Source organism: Hoplias malabaricus, chromosome Y (genome assembly GCF_029633855.1).
Source record: "Hoplias malabaricus isolate fHopMal1 chromosome Y, fHopMal1.hap1, whole genome shotgun sequence".
Taxonomy (NCBI): Eukaryota; Metazoa; Chordata; class Actinopteri; order Characiformes; family Erythrinidae; genus Hoplias; species Hoplias malabaricus.
This window is the reverse complement of record NC_089820.1, coordinates 74,509,915-74,525,817: the sequence shown is the minus strand read 5'-3', so window position 1 is coordinate 74,525,817 and position 15,903 is coordinate 74,509,915. Positions and strand designations below refer to the sequence as shown.

At 38.9% G+C, this 15,903-nt stretch overlaps 2 protein-coding genes across 4 annotated transcripts; one reads left to right on the top strand and one right to left on the bottom strand.

The window, feature by feature from the left end:
• The first annotated feature begins 1,513 nt into the window (after positions 1-1,513).
• Positions 1,514-12,050, top strand: LOC136679610 (quinone oxidoreductase-like). 3 transcript variants are annotated; one of them, XM_066658240.1, is made up of 9 exons: positions 1,514-1,767; positions 7,992-8,099; positions 8,372-8,524; positions 8,866-9,029; positions 9,129-9,180; positions 9,949-10,098; positions 10,341-10,442; positions 10,614-10,709; positions 11,457-12,050. In XM_066658240.1, exons 2-9 carry the CDS (start codon positions 7,992-7,994, stop codon positions 11,616-11,618), a joined length of 987 nt encoding a protein of 328 aa, XP_066514337.1. In that variant the 5' UTR covers positions 1,514-1,767; the 3' UTR covers positions 11,619-12,050. The 3 variants fall into 3 exon arrangements, with proteins under 3 accessions (XP_066514337.1, XP_066514338.1, XP_066514336.1); XM_066658241.1 differs by lacking the exon at positions 1,514-1,767 and adding an exon at positions 6,822-7,158; XM_066658239.1 differs by lacking the exon at positions 1,514-1,767 and adding an exon at positions 7,430-7,484.
• Positions 2,961-7,427, bottom strand: LOC136679611 (tRNA wybutosine-synthesizing protein 3 homolog). Its single transcript, XM_066658242.1, has 6 exons — positions 7,093-7,427; positions 6,805-6,885; positions 6,625-6,723; positions 4,776-4,847; positions 4,212-4,345; positions 2,961-4,113 (listed from the first exon to the last, which is right to left on the bottom strand). Exons 1-6 carry the CDS (start codon positions 7,339-7,341, stop codon positions 3,912-3,914), a joined length of 837 nt encoding a protein of 278 aa, XP_066514339.1. The 5' UTR covers positions 7,342-7,427; the 3' UTR covers positions 2,961-3,911.
• Positions 12,051-15,903: the final 3,853 nt, after the last annotated feature.

Below are 15,903 nucleotides of genomic sequence, written 5' to 3'. Positions count from 1 at the left end.
TAGTTATTTTAGCGCGCTTGCAGGCTAACTACCTGCTCTCTGGTATATTTAACCTCTGAGATATTTTTGTTCTTTTGTTGCAGTAAACTGATGACCGACACTTCCCCTGTTACCACACTTTGTGTGTGGCGTAATTAACAAAATGGCTGTGATGTGAATAGTGAATGAGTTACTTTTAGCCTGTTCAGACAGTACTCTGAATTTGCAGGACAAATGGTGTGGGTTGTTTTAGTTCTTCTCTTAATTGAGCTGATTTGATTTCCAATTAACCCCTGACCCCCACCAACTCTAATCCCCTCTTTTTGTCGGACACAGTTAACCCTGCAGACACAGAGAGAGGAAAGAAAGCAGCAGGGCGACAGGTGTGTATCCTTCACAGAGACTGACCCCTCTTAAACCCAGTGGCCCAGACCTATCCTTATTATGATCTAGATTACGATAAGGTCAGTTGTGAGAGCTATAGCTGACTGATACTGCAAAAAAACATTAAAGCATTGTCAAACTACTGAACATGACATTATCTCTACACTGAAGAGCAGCAGATAAGACCCTTATTCAATCTCAGAAGGAGGTTTGAACACAACTTCCAAGGAAGACTGAAGACTTTTATTACTCATAGAGGAAACTCTGGCACAAGATATTCCCGAAGTTACCAAAATTTTGGGGAATGTTTAATACAACTTCATTGACTAAATCAAAATCTATGACTTAAACCAAAATGAAAGAATACAACACGATATATATATATATATATATAAATTCCAAGTCAAATTTCATTTTATAAACATAAAAACATTCACTCTGGAGGATTAGGAGGATCTTAAATGCTAATAGTTTTAGATGCTTAAGTAACTTATTTTACAATAGTTAATTATTCACCATGTAGACATTAACATAATTTTAAGTTTAAGTTTTAAGATTCTGCTGCATTTATTGGCCATGTAAAGGTGTTCAGGAACTTTATACAAATGTGTCTCATATTTTAATGGTTCACTGAAATAAAACGAGAACTCCAAATGCTCATCAGAATGACACCCACAAGGTGACCTTTTTTCCTTACTCTTTTGTCCCCATTAAAAACAATCTTCAGCTTAGTTGGTCTTAAAGCTGGGATTTTAGTTCTGTGAAGTCCCCCACCCCCTTCAGAAATCAGCAGTGTTCTGGAGTGACAGTAAGAGGGCAGTGATTAGGAGAAGGACGCACAAGCTCCAAATCAGCCAGCGTTGGAGGGGTGGGCCAGGGGGCTTCTCATCAGCGGGCAAAATGGCACACTCCACAATCACACACAGCACAAAAGCACCCAATTCAGGCCTGATTGCGCTCCTCTAAAGCCCCCCTGCCCCTCCCCCTTCCACATTTACGCTCCTCCAGCTCCAGCCTGCCAATCAGTCGACCCTCCTTCGCCCTCAGCTTTAATGTGTGCTAATAATTGCTTCAGATTTGTAATCACTGCTCTCCTCAGTCTGTCAGGTGGCTAATTGCTGTTGTTTTAAAAATGATCATTAGGGAGGCTAGCTTTGGGCCACCTTTAGTACACTTCAGCTTCCAGAGAGAGAATACTTAATGCAGGCGACTCATGGGTCAAACTTTCAGGTCTGAGGTCCTGTGTGGGTCAAAAAGTGTTTTCTGGAAGTTTCCTCAATGCCACATTAGCCGTAACTAATAAATAAGCAGCTAATCCATCTGTGATTACACATATTTTGTAATCCCCTTTCATTCTGTTCTTTAAAGGAACGTCAGGATTCCCAACGAACCACCACAGAGCAGGTATGTTTTGGATGTGATAGATCATTCTTTTGGTATGAATGGATTAGACACAGCAGTTCTGCTGGAGTTTTTAAAACCCTCAGTATCAATGTAGGACTGAGAATAGTCCACAGCCAACAGCATCCTATGTCCACTGATGGAGGATTAGAGGACGATCAACACAAACTGTGCAGCAGCAGATGAGCTACTCTTTCTAACTTTACATCTAAAAGATTTACCAACAATGTTGGTGTGTCTAAAACAGTGGCCATGATCATGATTAAGTTGACACTTAATTTACACACAATTTAAGAATTAGAGCATTTGTGTATTTCCCCATCTATATTACATAATGTCAATACAAAAATAACATATCCAGAGAAATGTGTGCATGTAATTACCAAAAACACAGTTGAATTCCTGTGACCTTTGACCCCACAGACATCACTGCAATAAAACCAAGTACATAAAACTTCACTGCTATGGACAACATCTGTAAAATACAGGTGTCCAGTAAACTACTGAGAGAAATTCCAGATTACTTGCAAAAACATAACTCATCATCATTTATCCAGTTATTGGTAAAGCCAAATGTGTTTTTCTCAACAGCCCAAAAAACCAAAACAAAACAATGTGTTTTGCTACATACATATGAGCACGCATTAAAACCATAGGGTGTAACGAAAATAAATATTAATCATTATTTTAGGAATGTATTATTATTTTACTAGCATATCCTGAAAGCCTTTCTATATTTGTTTTAGATTTTGCTGATTTATACATTTTTGGAGACGCTTCTTGAACATTAAAAAGCTCAAGAACCATTGTAAAAGTCTATTATCGCCCTCTATTGGTGAATGCGTGCACATATTCCTGCATGAACAATTTGAGTGATTTTAAGGGATTCCTGTCCAAACCAAGCTCTTGAAAGAAATCACTTGAAAAGATTTGCCTCCTGTTAAGTGGCCTGAACAGAAATGGCACACATTTGTGGAACACCTGCCTTTCCTTTGATGAGAGAGGCTGCTGCAGATTCCTAAAATTAGGACTGTCACTTGATTATATTCACATCAATTAATCTATTTTTATTACAAAGTGGCACATTTTCCCAAACAAATCACACAGAGCCTTTCAATGATTCCAAAATACTTTATTGGAAATCAGTGATGCAGTACTTACTGCATGCACTCTGTTTTTTTTTTTTTTTTTTTTTACAGCTTACTTTAAACTTCAGACTTCAGTCTTAGAAGCTGGTTGCAGATCTGATAGCTCCAGGAGCTTCTTTATTTGATTTGCAAATGCTTTTCTGTTGTATCCCGTTATTTTCCTCAGTAAAATCCTGGCATCTCCACCCAGTGATGTCAAGCTGTTAAAAGGGACACTCATCCCACTTCTTCTGCTGACACATTTTGACAAAATTATAAAAACTAAATCTAAATTTTGGGTGGACTTTCTGAGATGGGCTGTGTTGTGTCACGTTCTGGCTGAACTTTCTTTAAAGTGAATGTTGTCTCCTCTCTGTAAGCAGGAGTTGAGCAGGCCTTTACGGCTGAAAGGGAACCTGCTAATGAGGCAAATCTCCCAAATGAGCCGTTTCAGGACAGAGCTCTGAGAGCTATCCTGAGGAAATGCGTGTCCAAATCTCCTCAGAGTTTCATTTTGGGCCAAAACAACAGGAAGCGAACGATGTGGTCAGTTTCTGCTGAGAGGGCCAAAAGGCTTGATATCTTAACAATTTTAGAGACAAATAAGTTAGAAATGCTTTGCCCTCCACAGGAACTACACATTAATTTGAAGCAGACACACACGGAAGAGAATAGTAATTAAAAAGTTGGTGTGAGAGAAAGCCATGTGGCCTTTGTTAAAAGTGAATGGTTTTTAAAGAGATTGAGAGTCTATTTTAAGGGCCTGATTATTTATATTCATTATAGTGTTTACTCCAGAGTGTTTACCTGCAGCCACAAGAAAGGTTTCAATGGTTAGAATAAGAGGTTACTGAACTAAGCTGTTGCAGATTTTGAAGACTGAAAAACAGCAAGTACACAACCCACCACTCAGCACACATCAATAATGACGGACCTCTCCACGCATCCTAAATGATGTCATTTACAGTCCTTCCATGGAATCAGATTAATTACTTCCCTGCTTTTTTAAAAAAATATATATTATGAGAATAATGTCAGGTCACATTCAAGGTCCTCATCCTGGTCACTTTCACTTTGGTTTCGGACGCCACTTTCCAACACATCTTTGTCCTGCACTCTTTTTCTTCTCCGCCTGTAAACTGATTTCTTTTCTTTTTGTTCATCCTTTAATCTGCTTTTAACTTCCTCCGGTTCCAATGATGATTTTAAGCAACCATAAAACCTGTGATAAAAACACAAAGTTGTCATTTATTATCCAAAGTTGATTTCCAAATGTAAAAAAGACACACAAGTAAAAGCAATGTATATTAAAAATTATACCTTTCTATCCTCCTGAGGTTTTCAGCCATTTTGTTATTAGCGACTCCAACAAGGAAATCTATGTATTCCTCAGAAACCAGCACTTGTCCTTTGTGGCTGAGAGGAACTTCAAGACAGTGAGTGCTGCGCACAGCCTGTGTTTAATACGCAATAACATAAATACTAAATGTACATAAATAATAAATGTGTAAATGGTTAAAGATAATAAGAGCGATCAGTCATTTTCCCAAATTATTTTTTCTTCATGGTATGGAACCATTGTTGTACTGACACCTAGTAGGGTGGGTATATATGGGTTTATGTACTACACCTAATTTAAACATGACTGCCCCATTGTGAAGGACTCAATTTATAGGCTATAAACTAAAGTTCATTCAGGGAGCACAAGGGAATGTGTATCTTCATCTCATGGGTGTTGCAACTTATAGAGAAAAAAAAATCTAATACATTATTGTTTGCTACTGTTTAAAATGATTAATTCCTTCTTTATGTTCCAGACAAAGAAAGCAGAACATGGAAAAATAATCAGTCAAAGCGTTTAACACATTTGCAAAATTTGTTCACCGTAATGACTTTGCCTTTCTTTCCGACGGTCACTCCTGAGTTCCTGAACCCTGAGTTTATAGCCACAGAGTGCTGCGAAACAAAGAAATTACCAGTCATACTTTGCATAAAATCATTACAGTTATATTTTATTAAGATGTAAAAATTACAATATACGACTCTAAAGCTGTCACTTCAACTGTATACCTTCTGGAACCTGTCCAAACCGATTTAATCAATTTGAACAATATCTATGACCCTATGGCATTATTTTTTGTAATGCATTTCTCTGACAGTATTCAAATGCGCATATCCAAAAAATACATACTGCCTATGTTCTATTACTGTATAAATTGTCCTTCTAGACACGCTGGTATATTTAGTGTACATATCAAAATATGTTCACTGTAAATCTGTAAAGTCCAACTTATCTTTAAAGCTTGGTTTAGGAACAAATCCCCTTTAAATGTTTATGTACCAGTATCAGTCGATATGCATATGAAACATTTACAGGGCTTGGACAATGAAAATGAAACACCTGGTTTTAGACCACAATAATTTATTAGTATGGTGTAGGGCCTCCTTTTGCAGCCAATACAGCGTCAATTCATCTTGGGAATGACATATACAAGTCCTGCACAGTGGTCAGAGGGATTTTAAGACATTCTTCTTGCAGGATAGTGGCCAGGTCTCTACGTGATGCTGGTGGAGGAAAACGTTTCCTGACTCGCTCCTCCAAAACACCCCAAAGTGGCTCAATAATATTTAGATCTGGTGACTGTGCAGGCCATGGGAGATGTTCAACTTCACTTTCATGTTCATCAAACCAATCTTTCACCAGTCTTGCTGTGTGTATTGGTGCATTGTCATCCTGGTACACGGCACCGCCTTCAGGACACAATGTTTGAACCACTGGATGCACATGGTCCTCCAGAATGGTTCGGTAGTCCTTGGCAGTGACACGCCCATCTAGGACAAGTATTTGGTCAAGGGAATGCCATGATATGGCAGCCCAAACCATCACTGATCCACCCCTATGCTTCACTCTGGGCATGCAACAGTCTGGGTGGTACGCTTCTTTGGGGCTTCTCCACACCGTAATGCTCCCCGATGTGGGGAAAACAGTAAAGGTGGACTCATCAGAGAACAATACATGTTTCACATTGTCCACAGCCCAAGATTTGTTCTCCTTACACCATTGAAACCAACGTTTGGCATTGGCATGAGTGACCAAAGGTTTGGCTATAGCAGCCCGGCCGTGTATATTGACCCTGTGGAGCTCCCGACGGACAGTTCTGGTGGAAACAGGAGAGTTGAGGTACACATTTAATTCTGCCATGATTTGGGCAGCCGTGGTTTTATGATTTTTGGATACAATCCGGGTTAGCACCCGAACATCCCTTTCAGACAGCTTCCTCTTGCATCCACAGTTAATCCTGTTGGATGTGTTTCGTCCTTCTTGGTGGTATGCTGACATTACCCTGGATACCGTAGCTCTTGATGCACCACAAAGACTTGCTGTCTTGGTCACAGATGCGCCAGCAAGACGTGCACCAACAATGTGTCCTCTTTTGAACTCTGGTATGTCACCCATAATGTTGTGTCCATTGCAATATTTTGCGCAAAACTGTGCTCTTACCCTCTGCTAATTGAACCTTCACACTCTGCTCTTACTGGTGCAATGTGCAGTTAATGAAGATTGGCCACCAGGCTGCTCCAATTTAGCCATGAAACCTCCCACACTAAAATGACAGGTGTTTCAGTTTCATTGTCCAACCCCTGTAGGTGTTGGCTGATACATCCATTCTGACAGGCCCTTATTATTTAATGAAGTAATATGTGGTTTCTGACACACATTAATGACTATTACCAGAAGCTGTGCGTCCTCTAATTGTCTGCACTGGACGTGAAGAACGCAGGGTTCAAACTTCAGCACAGCATCTCCCAAAGACTTTTCCAAAGCAGCCAACTGTTTAAGAGAGAACACGAAACATTTAATAACAATGTCATTATTTTGTGTTTAAAATTAATCTAAATATACACTTCGTACCATATCTTCTTTCTTGCACTTTTCATGAGTGACAAACAACCAGGAGCAGTTTTGCTTCTGCACGTCCACACATTCAGACACCTTCCAACAGAAGAGTTAGAAACACCGGTTACTACAGTTACTTTTATACGTTTTTATTTACACGCTGTATAACATGAAGTGAAAGCAAGTATCTGAAGAGAGAAGCAAGATAGTTTGATATCATCCTCTTTCTCAAAGATCAATGAACGAGTGAAAACTATTCGTAAAATTAGGAGTGTCTTAGCTGTGTTTTATATAATCACTCACCCCGTCGATAAGAATGATTCTTCCAGAACAAGAGCTTGTAGTGAAGTAATGCTCGTGGTTGTTTAGGTAAGATACAATATTAGAAATATCTGCGTCTATACTCCCCTTCTTACTCAAATCCAGCTTATTCAGACACTGTTTCTTCCACTGCTTGAATGTATTTTCTCCTTCCATGACTGATGAACACGTAGCTGCTACATAAGCGGAAATCCAGCCTCTGTTCGCCTGTTTAATACAATATGATATCATTTGAAATGGATTTATATCAATTCTCGGATCGCAGCGTTTGTTTGTATGAGTAACTAACTGGTTAACACATGTCTACGGCAGCCGCCTTGGTCCGTACACGTATTTCGAAATCGCAGGAATCCAGTTAAAGTTCAGTTTGCGCGGTGGGTTAAAATGTCTTTATTTTATGGTTAATTTAAATTTTACATGTTTAGTTTTCAGTCTTTTGACGTTTTCTGCCTTCAAATCTTAAAGTATACTAACTACTTTATATTCTTATTCGACAGCCCCTTGCTGTAACTCTCCTTTCCACCTTAATTGGTGCTGCAGTTTGGTGCTTGAAGATGAAAATGCTTGCATGAAATTTTCATGCCACCTTAAATGGGACGGTTGAAGTCTTCTCGACCTTTCTGTTCAGCCTTAAATGGGGCAACAGTTAATGTTTACGGATCAGAATGTAACTTCTGTGCGATTTAAGGTGGAATGAAACAAGACGGAAAAACAAATATATTTTAACGGAAAATTTCAGTTTACAGTGCTGTATAGTCTAACACTGCAGATAAATTTGAGTCCAGTTTTAGGCTCAATCACAATAAAGGAATTTGCATTAAAATATAAAAATACTGAGCTCATTTTGTGACAAGGTTTTTGTTGTTTACACCAAACTCCAGATGGCCACATCCAAAGTAATGAGAGCCATAAGAGTGTCAGAGTTTGGAGGACCCTCAGTTTTAAAACTCTGCTCAGATTTACCTGTCCCCACCCCAGGACAGAAACAGGTAAGAAAACAGTTTACAGCTTACTCTGCTATAGAGTTCTTATTCACCCTGATAAATTAAAGGTACAGATTGCCACCAGAAAACACACTTTTTTGATTTTTCAACGTATGCTCCGTAGAGCAGGTCTCCCATTTTGGGACTGCCATGTTTAAAATAGGTTTAGTCCTGAAGCTGATGCAAGGTTCTAGCAGAATGCTTACTCCGTGCTCTTAGTGTGTGTGTGTTTACTGCCAAAAATATGTTAATACACAATTTTATTGCACATCTTCCAGGTTCAGATTCGAGTTCATGCCTGTGGAGTAAATCCAGTGGAAACATATATTCGTTCTGGGAGTTATGCAAGGAAACCAAACCTGCCCTACACCCCTGGATCTGATGTAGCTGGAGTGGTGGAGGCTGTGGGAGATGGTGTTCACTTTCTGCAGGTGCCCACATTTTACTGTGTGTTAAAGCTTAGCCATTTCTTACATGGTAAGGAAATGTATTTAGATTTTAGGTGTACTTTCATTATCCCAGATGAAAAGTGTTTATTGCAACATAACTCCAATAAACAAGCCTTACGACCAGTAAGCAATCAAGCTGAGATGGCACTTAACACACGTAGCTGAGAACAATAATTTCCCAGTTCTCTAATGTCAGGTATTTAGTTGAGAGTGGCAGGGTGATCTTGCCCACCCAGAGAATGTGAGGCCAATACTTTTGATGCCTATACTATGGTTTTAGCTGATGCCCATTATAGATTTTCTCACTTGTCTTAATCTTTCAGGCAGGTGATCGAGTGTTCACCACAGCCACAGAATCAGGGGGCTATGCAGAGTACACCATTGCTTCAGAGGGGTCTGTTCACAAACTGCCAGATTCCTTGGATTATAAACAGGGTGCTGCCATAGGAATCCCATATTTCACTGCCTACAGGGCCTTATTTCACAAGTAAGGATTTAAACTACCAACTGATCAAAAATCATACAGATATTTCATTCATTTTGTCACACGCCATATTAATGTGTGCTGTTGTTCTGTCTGAAAAAGGGCACATGCCAAACCAGGAGAGACTGTTCTCATCCATGGAGCCAGTGGAGGGGTAAACTCATTTATTCTTCTCTTGTTTTTTGAGCACTGTTCATATTTGGTGTGTGATCTTGCTTTGGACGTTGAAACTGTTGTTTTTTTTTGTTTTTTTTTTTGTCATTGTTTGCACTTGACATCTTTTTGTTCAGTGTCATCTTAATTAAAGTCAAAACACAACACGTCTAAACAACAGATGCTGTGTTTTTCTTTGGTACGAGCTACTCAAATCGATCGGTGGGCCTCAGTGTATAAGGTTGCTTCCATGTGGCAGATAGGGACAGAATCACTTGACTACAGTGCGGTACTGTGGTTTAAAAGGGACAGTACATGAACACAGTGGGGACATAACTAAAAAAGTAAAAAAAAAAAGTGATTTAATTGATAAAGACAAGATTGTCGATTAGAAGTTCTGAAAGTCGATTTAAGATCTATTTTAAATGAATTGCCCCACCATAACTCTTTGTCCTGTAAATTCTTTTGTAAAATTTTCAATGCATCAGTTTTTCTCACGATTCATTTCAATGTGTGTTTGCTTTTGTTACCATTCAGAATCACATTCAAAATACATTGAAAAATAATTATTATAATAAAAACAATACAAAATGCTTAATTTTATGTATAGAATATTGTAATATATTTTTCCTTTTCATTTTTGAGGTCTTTAGAAAGATATTTAATTAGGTTTTAAAACTTGTGTACCAACCCTGTACTCCCAATATTGTAAATATAAATAAAGTATCACCTCTTGTAATTTAAGAGTGTGTGTGTGTGTGTGTGTTAGGTTGGAGTTGCAGCATGTCAGCTGGCACGGGCGTTTGGTTTGAGAGTCCTGGGCACAGCGGGCACTCCTGAGGGACTAAAGCTGGTTCTCAACAATGGAGCTCATATGGCTTTCAACCACAGGGAAAAAGGCTATCTGGATCAAATTCAGGTTCGATTGAACTCTAGTCAGGGTTGAAACATTAATTATGTATGTGTTTTATTTTATTTATATATATATATATATGTTTGTGTGTGATAATAGCGGTACAACTATGATATAAAAATTATTCATCATTTAGCCATTTATATTTACATCTACAGCATTTGAAGGGTCAAACAGTAGTTGGTCTTGCATTATCCACGCAGTGTAAAGAGGGAAGATGAGGTAACACAATCTGTGTTTGTTTTTAGATGGCTACTGAGGGAAAAGGTGTCAATGTAATCATTGAGATGTTGTCAAATGTGAACCTCAGCAATGACCTAAAACGGCTGGACTTCGGTGGCAGGGTGATAGTGAGTACCTTAAGTTAAAAAAAAAAAAAATATATATATATATATATATATATATATATATATATATATATATATATATATATATATATATATATATATATATATAACCACAATCTGCAATGTGTGTGTATATGATTATTGTGTGGGTTCCTCTCTGTCTTTGAATTGTAGATCGTAGGCTGTCGGGGCCCTATTGAGATTAACCCCAGAGACACCATGACTAAGGAGTCCAGCATTATTGGGGTGGCGTTGTTCTATGCAACAAAGGTAATGACCTGTTCATTTATTCTGGATATGAAAACAGAGAAGTTTCACCTGACACTGCCTTTTGGCATAATTTTGTTCTTATTTCACAAATCTGCAGTCAGATCAGATTTATATTAAAATATGCATATTCCAGGCTGGGCGGTACGGTGGTGCAGCAGGTTGTGTCGCAGTCACCAATCCACCTACCAAGTACCTGTGTCCGTAGGTGTGAGTGAATGTGTGAGTGTGTGTGTTGCCTTGTGAAGGACTGGCGCCCCCTCCAGGGTGTATTCCAGGTAGGCTCTGGACCGACCGCGACCCTGAACTGGATAAGCGGTTATAGATAATGAATGAATGAATGAATAAATGAATATTCCAGGCTCTTGATATCTGTTTGTAGTGTTACTGATATAAACATTTACGTTAAACGTATAGTGTTAAAATCTGAGCAGTTATTTGGTAATTTATATATGATATATGGTCATATTATTTATGGTTCAATAAAATAATAATATACTTTCAACCACCCCCATGAAGTATTTCTGTATTTATTTGTTTACTGTTTATATTTAAAAATTATCATTTTTATAAATAAAATCAAGGTTTTTTTCCAAGTAAATTTGAACCTTTGAGGTTGTTTCATTCTTCATTAATATTTCACAGAATGTTTGCAGAAAGCATTTTAAGTAATCAGATTTTGATTCTATACCAATGATAGGCTGGAAATGAGCACTCCTGAATTAATGTCTGTTTTTGTAAATTATGAAGGAGGAGACGGCTGAAGCTGCAGCAGCTCTAGTTGCAGGGATGGAGGCTGGTTGGCTGAAACCTGTGGTTGGTCCCGAGTACACACTGGACAAAGCTGCCCAAGCTCATGAGGACATCATCAATAGCTCTGGGGCTTCTGGAAAAATGGTCCTGACTATGTGAATCTAAAGCAGGCAGTGTTTACATCCATGAACATATGCAAAGTGCATTGAAATTTAACATTAATTTACCACTATCTGCACCTTGTCTGTTACTGAAAGGAGACAGAGGAATTGCAAGATTCTTCAGCCTTTAAGTCACAAATTCTTGGAATCAGACCGAGGTCAAACTGGTGCAGATTCTGATAATCCAGGTCCACACAATACTGATGGTTTCAGAACATCATTATTATAATTGCTAGAACTGTATTTCAATTTAGTGATGGTTTTTGCCATTACAAAATTTGCTTTAAAATAAATTGAGCAGTTTCACAAATCCAGGTTAGGGCTAAATGGCATTTCTGATACTAATACATCATGGACATTGCTGCTTAATCCATGAAACTGGTCAATTTATTAATGTTTTGACTAATAATTGCCAATAAATTAATATATTTTCCCACGTTTTTTTTAAAGAATTATTTTGTACCTCTTAATTATTGCATCTTACACTTATTTTTCAGAGGATGGTAGAGTAGTCTAAACCTGTACTCAAGTATTGTTACTTAGGTAAACTAATGACTCAAGTACAATACAAGTACACTCTCAAAAATAATTTATTTTACATAAGGGGAGCTTCTGAGAATATCCAGCACCTTTCAGCACCGGAACAGACCAGTACATACCAGAGATAAAAAATCCAAAGTCAGTGGTGGAAGCCAATCACAAAGCAGCACAGCAACAACACACAACATCATATTACAGACAGAATAGGAATTTGTGACTAACTTGGAGTGACTCAAATAGTGCTAAGGAAAAGGTGGAGTTCTGTTATTCACAAATATGCTTTAGTACTTGAGTAAATGTAAATAGTTACTACCCAGCTCTGCTTTAGGAGATGGAGATGGGTTGGTGTGATAAATGTAGCAGGTAAGATGAACCCATGTGTCTCTATTGCTCAGGCACTAGTGAAGGCAGCTACAGGCTCAGGTAGCACAGGGGTAAAGAGCATGCTCAGTGTAAAGTAACAGTACACTGCTGATCTAGAGCCATTTGCAGGGCAGTGGTCACCTGTTGCACTTTGTTGGAGATGAAGGAATGAACAAGTATACCAGGGAAAATGGTATACAGGGCTGCTGATACTTGCTGGGACACAGGATTAAAGAAAAGGTGCTGGTCTATTTCCATCTGTTTTCAGGTAGGCTGAATGTAGTTTAATTTTAATGAAAAAAACATTATGGTGATGTCATAAAGGCAAGTTTTAATATATATTGAAATGAAAGCTTTTGAATTGTTGTTACAGTAGTTACATTGTGAGGTCACAGCCAGGTTGACATAAAATAGAATAGTTTGATTTGAATAAATATGGTTGCATATTAGTTGTATGTACAACTAATGTCACAATGACATCGTAGTGACACTATAAGTTTTTAAGTAGAGATGATGTCCAAAACTTTGTAGATACCTTTATAATGAGAGAATCTGGCTTTTTTTTTTAACTGTAAATTTCACCCCTTTTGAACACAAATTTTCAAATATGAACATGCAGCTTCTATGACCTCCACAGTAAGCTCTTCTGTAGAGCAGCTGCACATGCAACTTCACCATACTCAATACTAAGTTTCATCCAAATTCAGCACCCAGTTCATGTGGAAATTCATGTGTAATGAATTCAAGTGTAATTGATTTTTACAGCACTGTACTAAAATAAATTGGAAGAAGGGCTTCATTCCCTGCCCTCCTCCAAAATTGACATAGTGCAGTTTCTGCAGTACTGAGCCCAGAGTAGCACCGACAGAAACTCTGTTCTTCCTAACATAGCTGAGTAGAGCATCACAATGATTTTGAAGCTGTAATTTTAAGGTAAAAATATTACACAGTGTTCCTTTAAAACATAAAAATCCCACTAAAATATGGTTCTAGGAATAGGTTTAGAAACCAGAGATGATCTTTCTACTCTTTCTGCCTGGCTGCATCTAGGTTATGTGTCACAGATTAGTCACTGGACTCACTATGACCTACAGAAACAAACACACGATCAGTGTGTTATAAGGGAAAAGAAGCTGCTGCAGAGGATGAAACAGGTGGAGCATCATGCATGTTTTATCACCATTCCTCCACCATGTGTCCAAGCCAGGGCTGCCTAGCAACAAGGGTCATAGGGGCAATGAGGCAGATGCAGTTGCCAATGCAAACAAATAAACCAATGAATCACTTTTGGAAATAGAGTGCATACCTGCAGTTAGCTGGACTCCAGTGTGGTCACCACTATGAAGAATGAAGAACAAGTTCAAGTAAACACAGGATGTTGTGGAGAAGCAAATGCAACACAGTGCATCCCATTGACTGACAAATCATGAGAAGTAAGTATACACTTTGTGTTCTAATGATTATAACCTTGTTAAACCTTGGTAACTATGGTATCTGTCCTTCTCAGGTGTTCTCCTAATACTGTTGGTATCACTTGCTCAAGTCCATGTTTCTTCGTCCTGTCCAGCCTCCTGTGTTGTGTGCTCTGAGGATGCCATCATCTGCAATAAGTTGTCTGCTATCATAGGTGATTGTACTACAGTGTAATTAAAGATGTTTGAAGTGGCTATCTGAGTGTATAAGATAATCAATAAAAATATTTCATGAGGGGATCCACTGGTCTGCTTTCATACCCACTTATCCAACCCTCTGAGGAACTCAGAAACTTACAAACTGGGACTCCCCTGGCCAGGGGAATTTTTAATCTCCATTCTGGATTTGTCCCTCACCAGGGGAATCTCAGTTTCTGATTCTCTTGGGGGGGCTGGATCTGTTGTAATAAGCTGACTCTGCTGATATCTTCAGGTATTAGTGTTGACACAGCTAAGATGCTAAGTGTCCACAAGTGTTTCTCATATACTTTTTCTGTCATCTTCAGAGGTTCCTGACTCTGCCAAAGCCCTGATGCTGACAGATGGATTGATCGACACTGTGGGCAGCGTTGTATTCTCAGAATCCTCCAATTTGAGCGTCTTGGCCCTCAGCAACAATCTCATCTCTACCATCTTGGACAAGGCTTTCCAGAACCTCACAATCCTCCGAACTTTAATACTGGACCACAACCGCATCTCAAACCAGGCCCTGGACACAGTGACCTTCTCCTGGCTCCGGAAACTGGAGACCCTCCATTTGGGGAATAATGCCCTGAGGGACATTGATGGCTCTTGGTTTCAAGGCACCAAAGCTTTGAAAACTCTTCTGCTAAAGGGGAACCTTCTGACCAGCTTGAATTCGAGCACGTTTGCATCTTCTGACCTGAGGAACTTGGAAGTTCTGGATTTGTCAGACAACCTCATCGCATACCTGGGTCGAAACAGTTTCCGGAACCTACCACAACTTCGTAGCTTGGATCTATCTCGGAATAAACTTGAAAATGCCCCAGATGCTTTTTCCTATCTCTCTTCACTGTCTGTGCTAAACCTGGACTTAAACCGCTGGAACTGTACCTGCACACTAAGAGAGCTAGCATTATTTCTTAACAGTTATATTCAGTCTCCAGGCAACGTGTTGTACAATGGGCAGAAAATGGAATGTGTTAGCTTCAACAACCCAGCCGTGAAGACAGTTTTGGAGCTTACTGATGCTAACTGTGCACCAGCTAACAGCAACATTACAGTTACAGTTGTTTCAAAGTGTCCAGTCACACCTCAGCACTACATTAGAGATGTTACTATCACAGCTGCCTGCTCCTTTTTGGGTAAGTCACTCAGTTTGACTCAGTTTATTTATTTATTTTTTAATGGGACATCTGAAACATCTGTGTCCTGCTTTAGTCAAAACCCCACAAACCCCACAGCCGTCTGTTCAAAACCGTCACTCTCAGAACGTGTTCCTTTAAATAATAACGAGGTTCTCGCTGTTCACCTAATGCACAGCAGTTAGGAGCAAGGAGCAGAAGCTCTGATTTTCAGCCATTTTCACTCTGTTCTTTCTCTCCATTTTGCTCAGTTTTGCTGCATTTAATAATAATAATAATAATAATAATAATAATACATTTTATTATTTTCAAAGCGCTTTTCAAGACCCCAAAGCATTGGCAATATTAGGACACAGAAAAAAGAAAGCAATAAATGAAAGACAGGGAAATACAAAATGATACAATACAGATTACACAGCCAAACAATAAAGAAATAAATGAAACAAGAATAGATAAGAGGTCTGTGAGCAGCACCAAGCTACAGGGCTACAATAGGTCCCAAGATCAACAGTAATTGTAAATACTAGCAGTTTTAGCGGCCGTAGCTGGAAATAGACCACCCTTTACAGAGTAGCATAGTCTG

What these genes read in the sequence shown, in the direction of transcription:
- LOC136679611 (XM_066658242.1), bottom strand. Translation starts at nt 7,341, where the DNA reads ATGATATCATATTGTATTAAACAGGCGAACAGAGGCTGGATTTCCGCT. An exon ending in AGAAAGGCAAAGTCATTACG is followed by an intron (nt 4,346 to 4,775) that starts GTGAACAAATTT and finishes TATTAAACACAG; the next exon opens with GCTGTGCGCAGCACTCACTG. An exon ending in AACCTCAGGAGGATAGAAAG is followed by an intron (nt 4,114 to 4,211) that starts GTATAATTTTTA and finishes TTTTTATCACAG; the next exon opens with GTTTTATGGTTGCTTAAAAT.
- LOC136679610 (XM_066658240.1), top strand. Translation starts at nt 7,992, where the DNA reads ATGGCCACATCCAAAGTAATGAGAGCCATAAGAGTGTCAGAGTTTGGA. An exon ending in TCCATGGAGCCAGTGGAGGG is followed by an intron (nt 9,181 to 9,948) that starts GTAAACTCATTT and finishes TGTGTGTGTTAG; the next exon opens with GTTGGAGTTGCAGCATGTCA. An exon ending in ACTTCGGTGGCAGGGTGATA is followed by an intron (nt 10,443 to 10,613) that starts GTGAGTACCTTA and finishes TTTGAATTGTAG; the next exon opens with ATCGTAGGCTGTCGGGGCCC.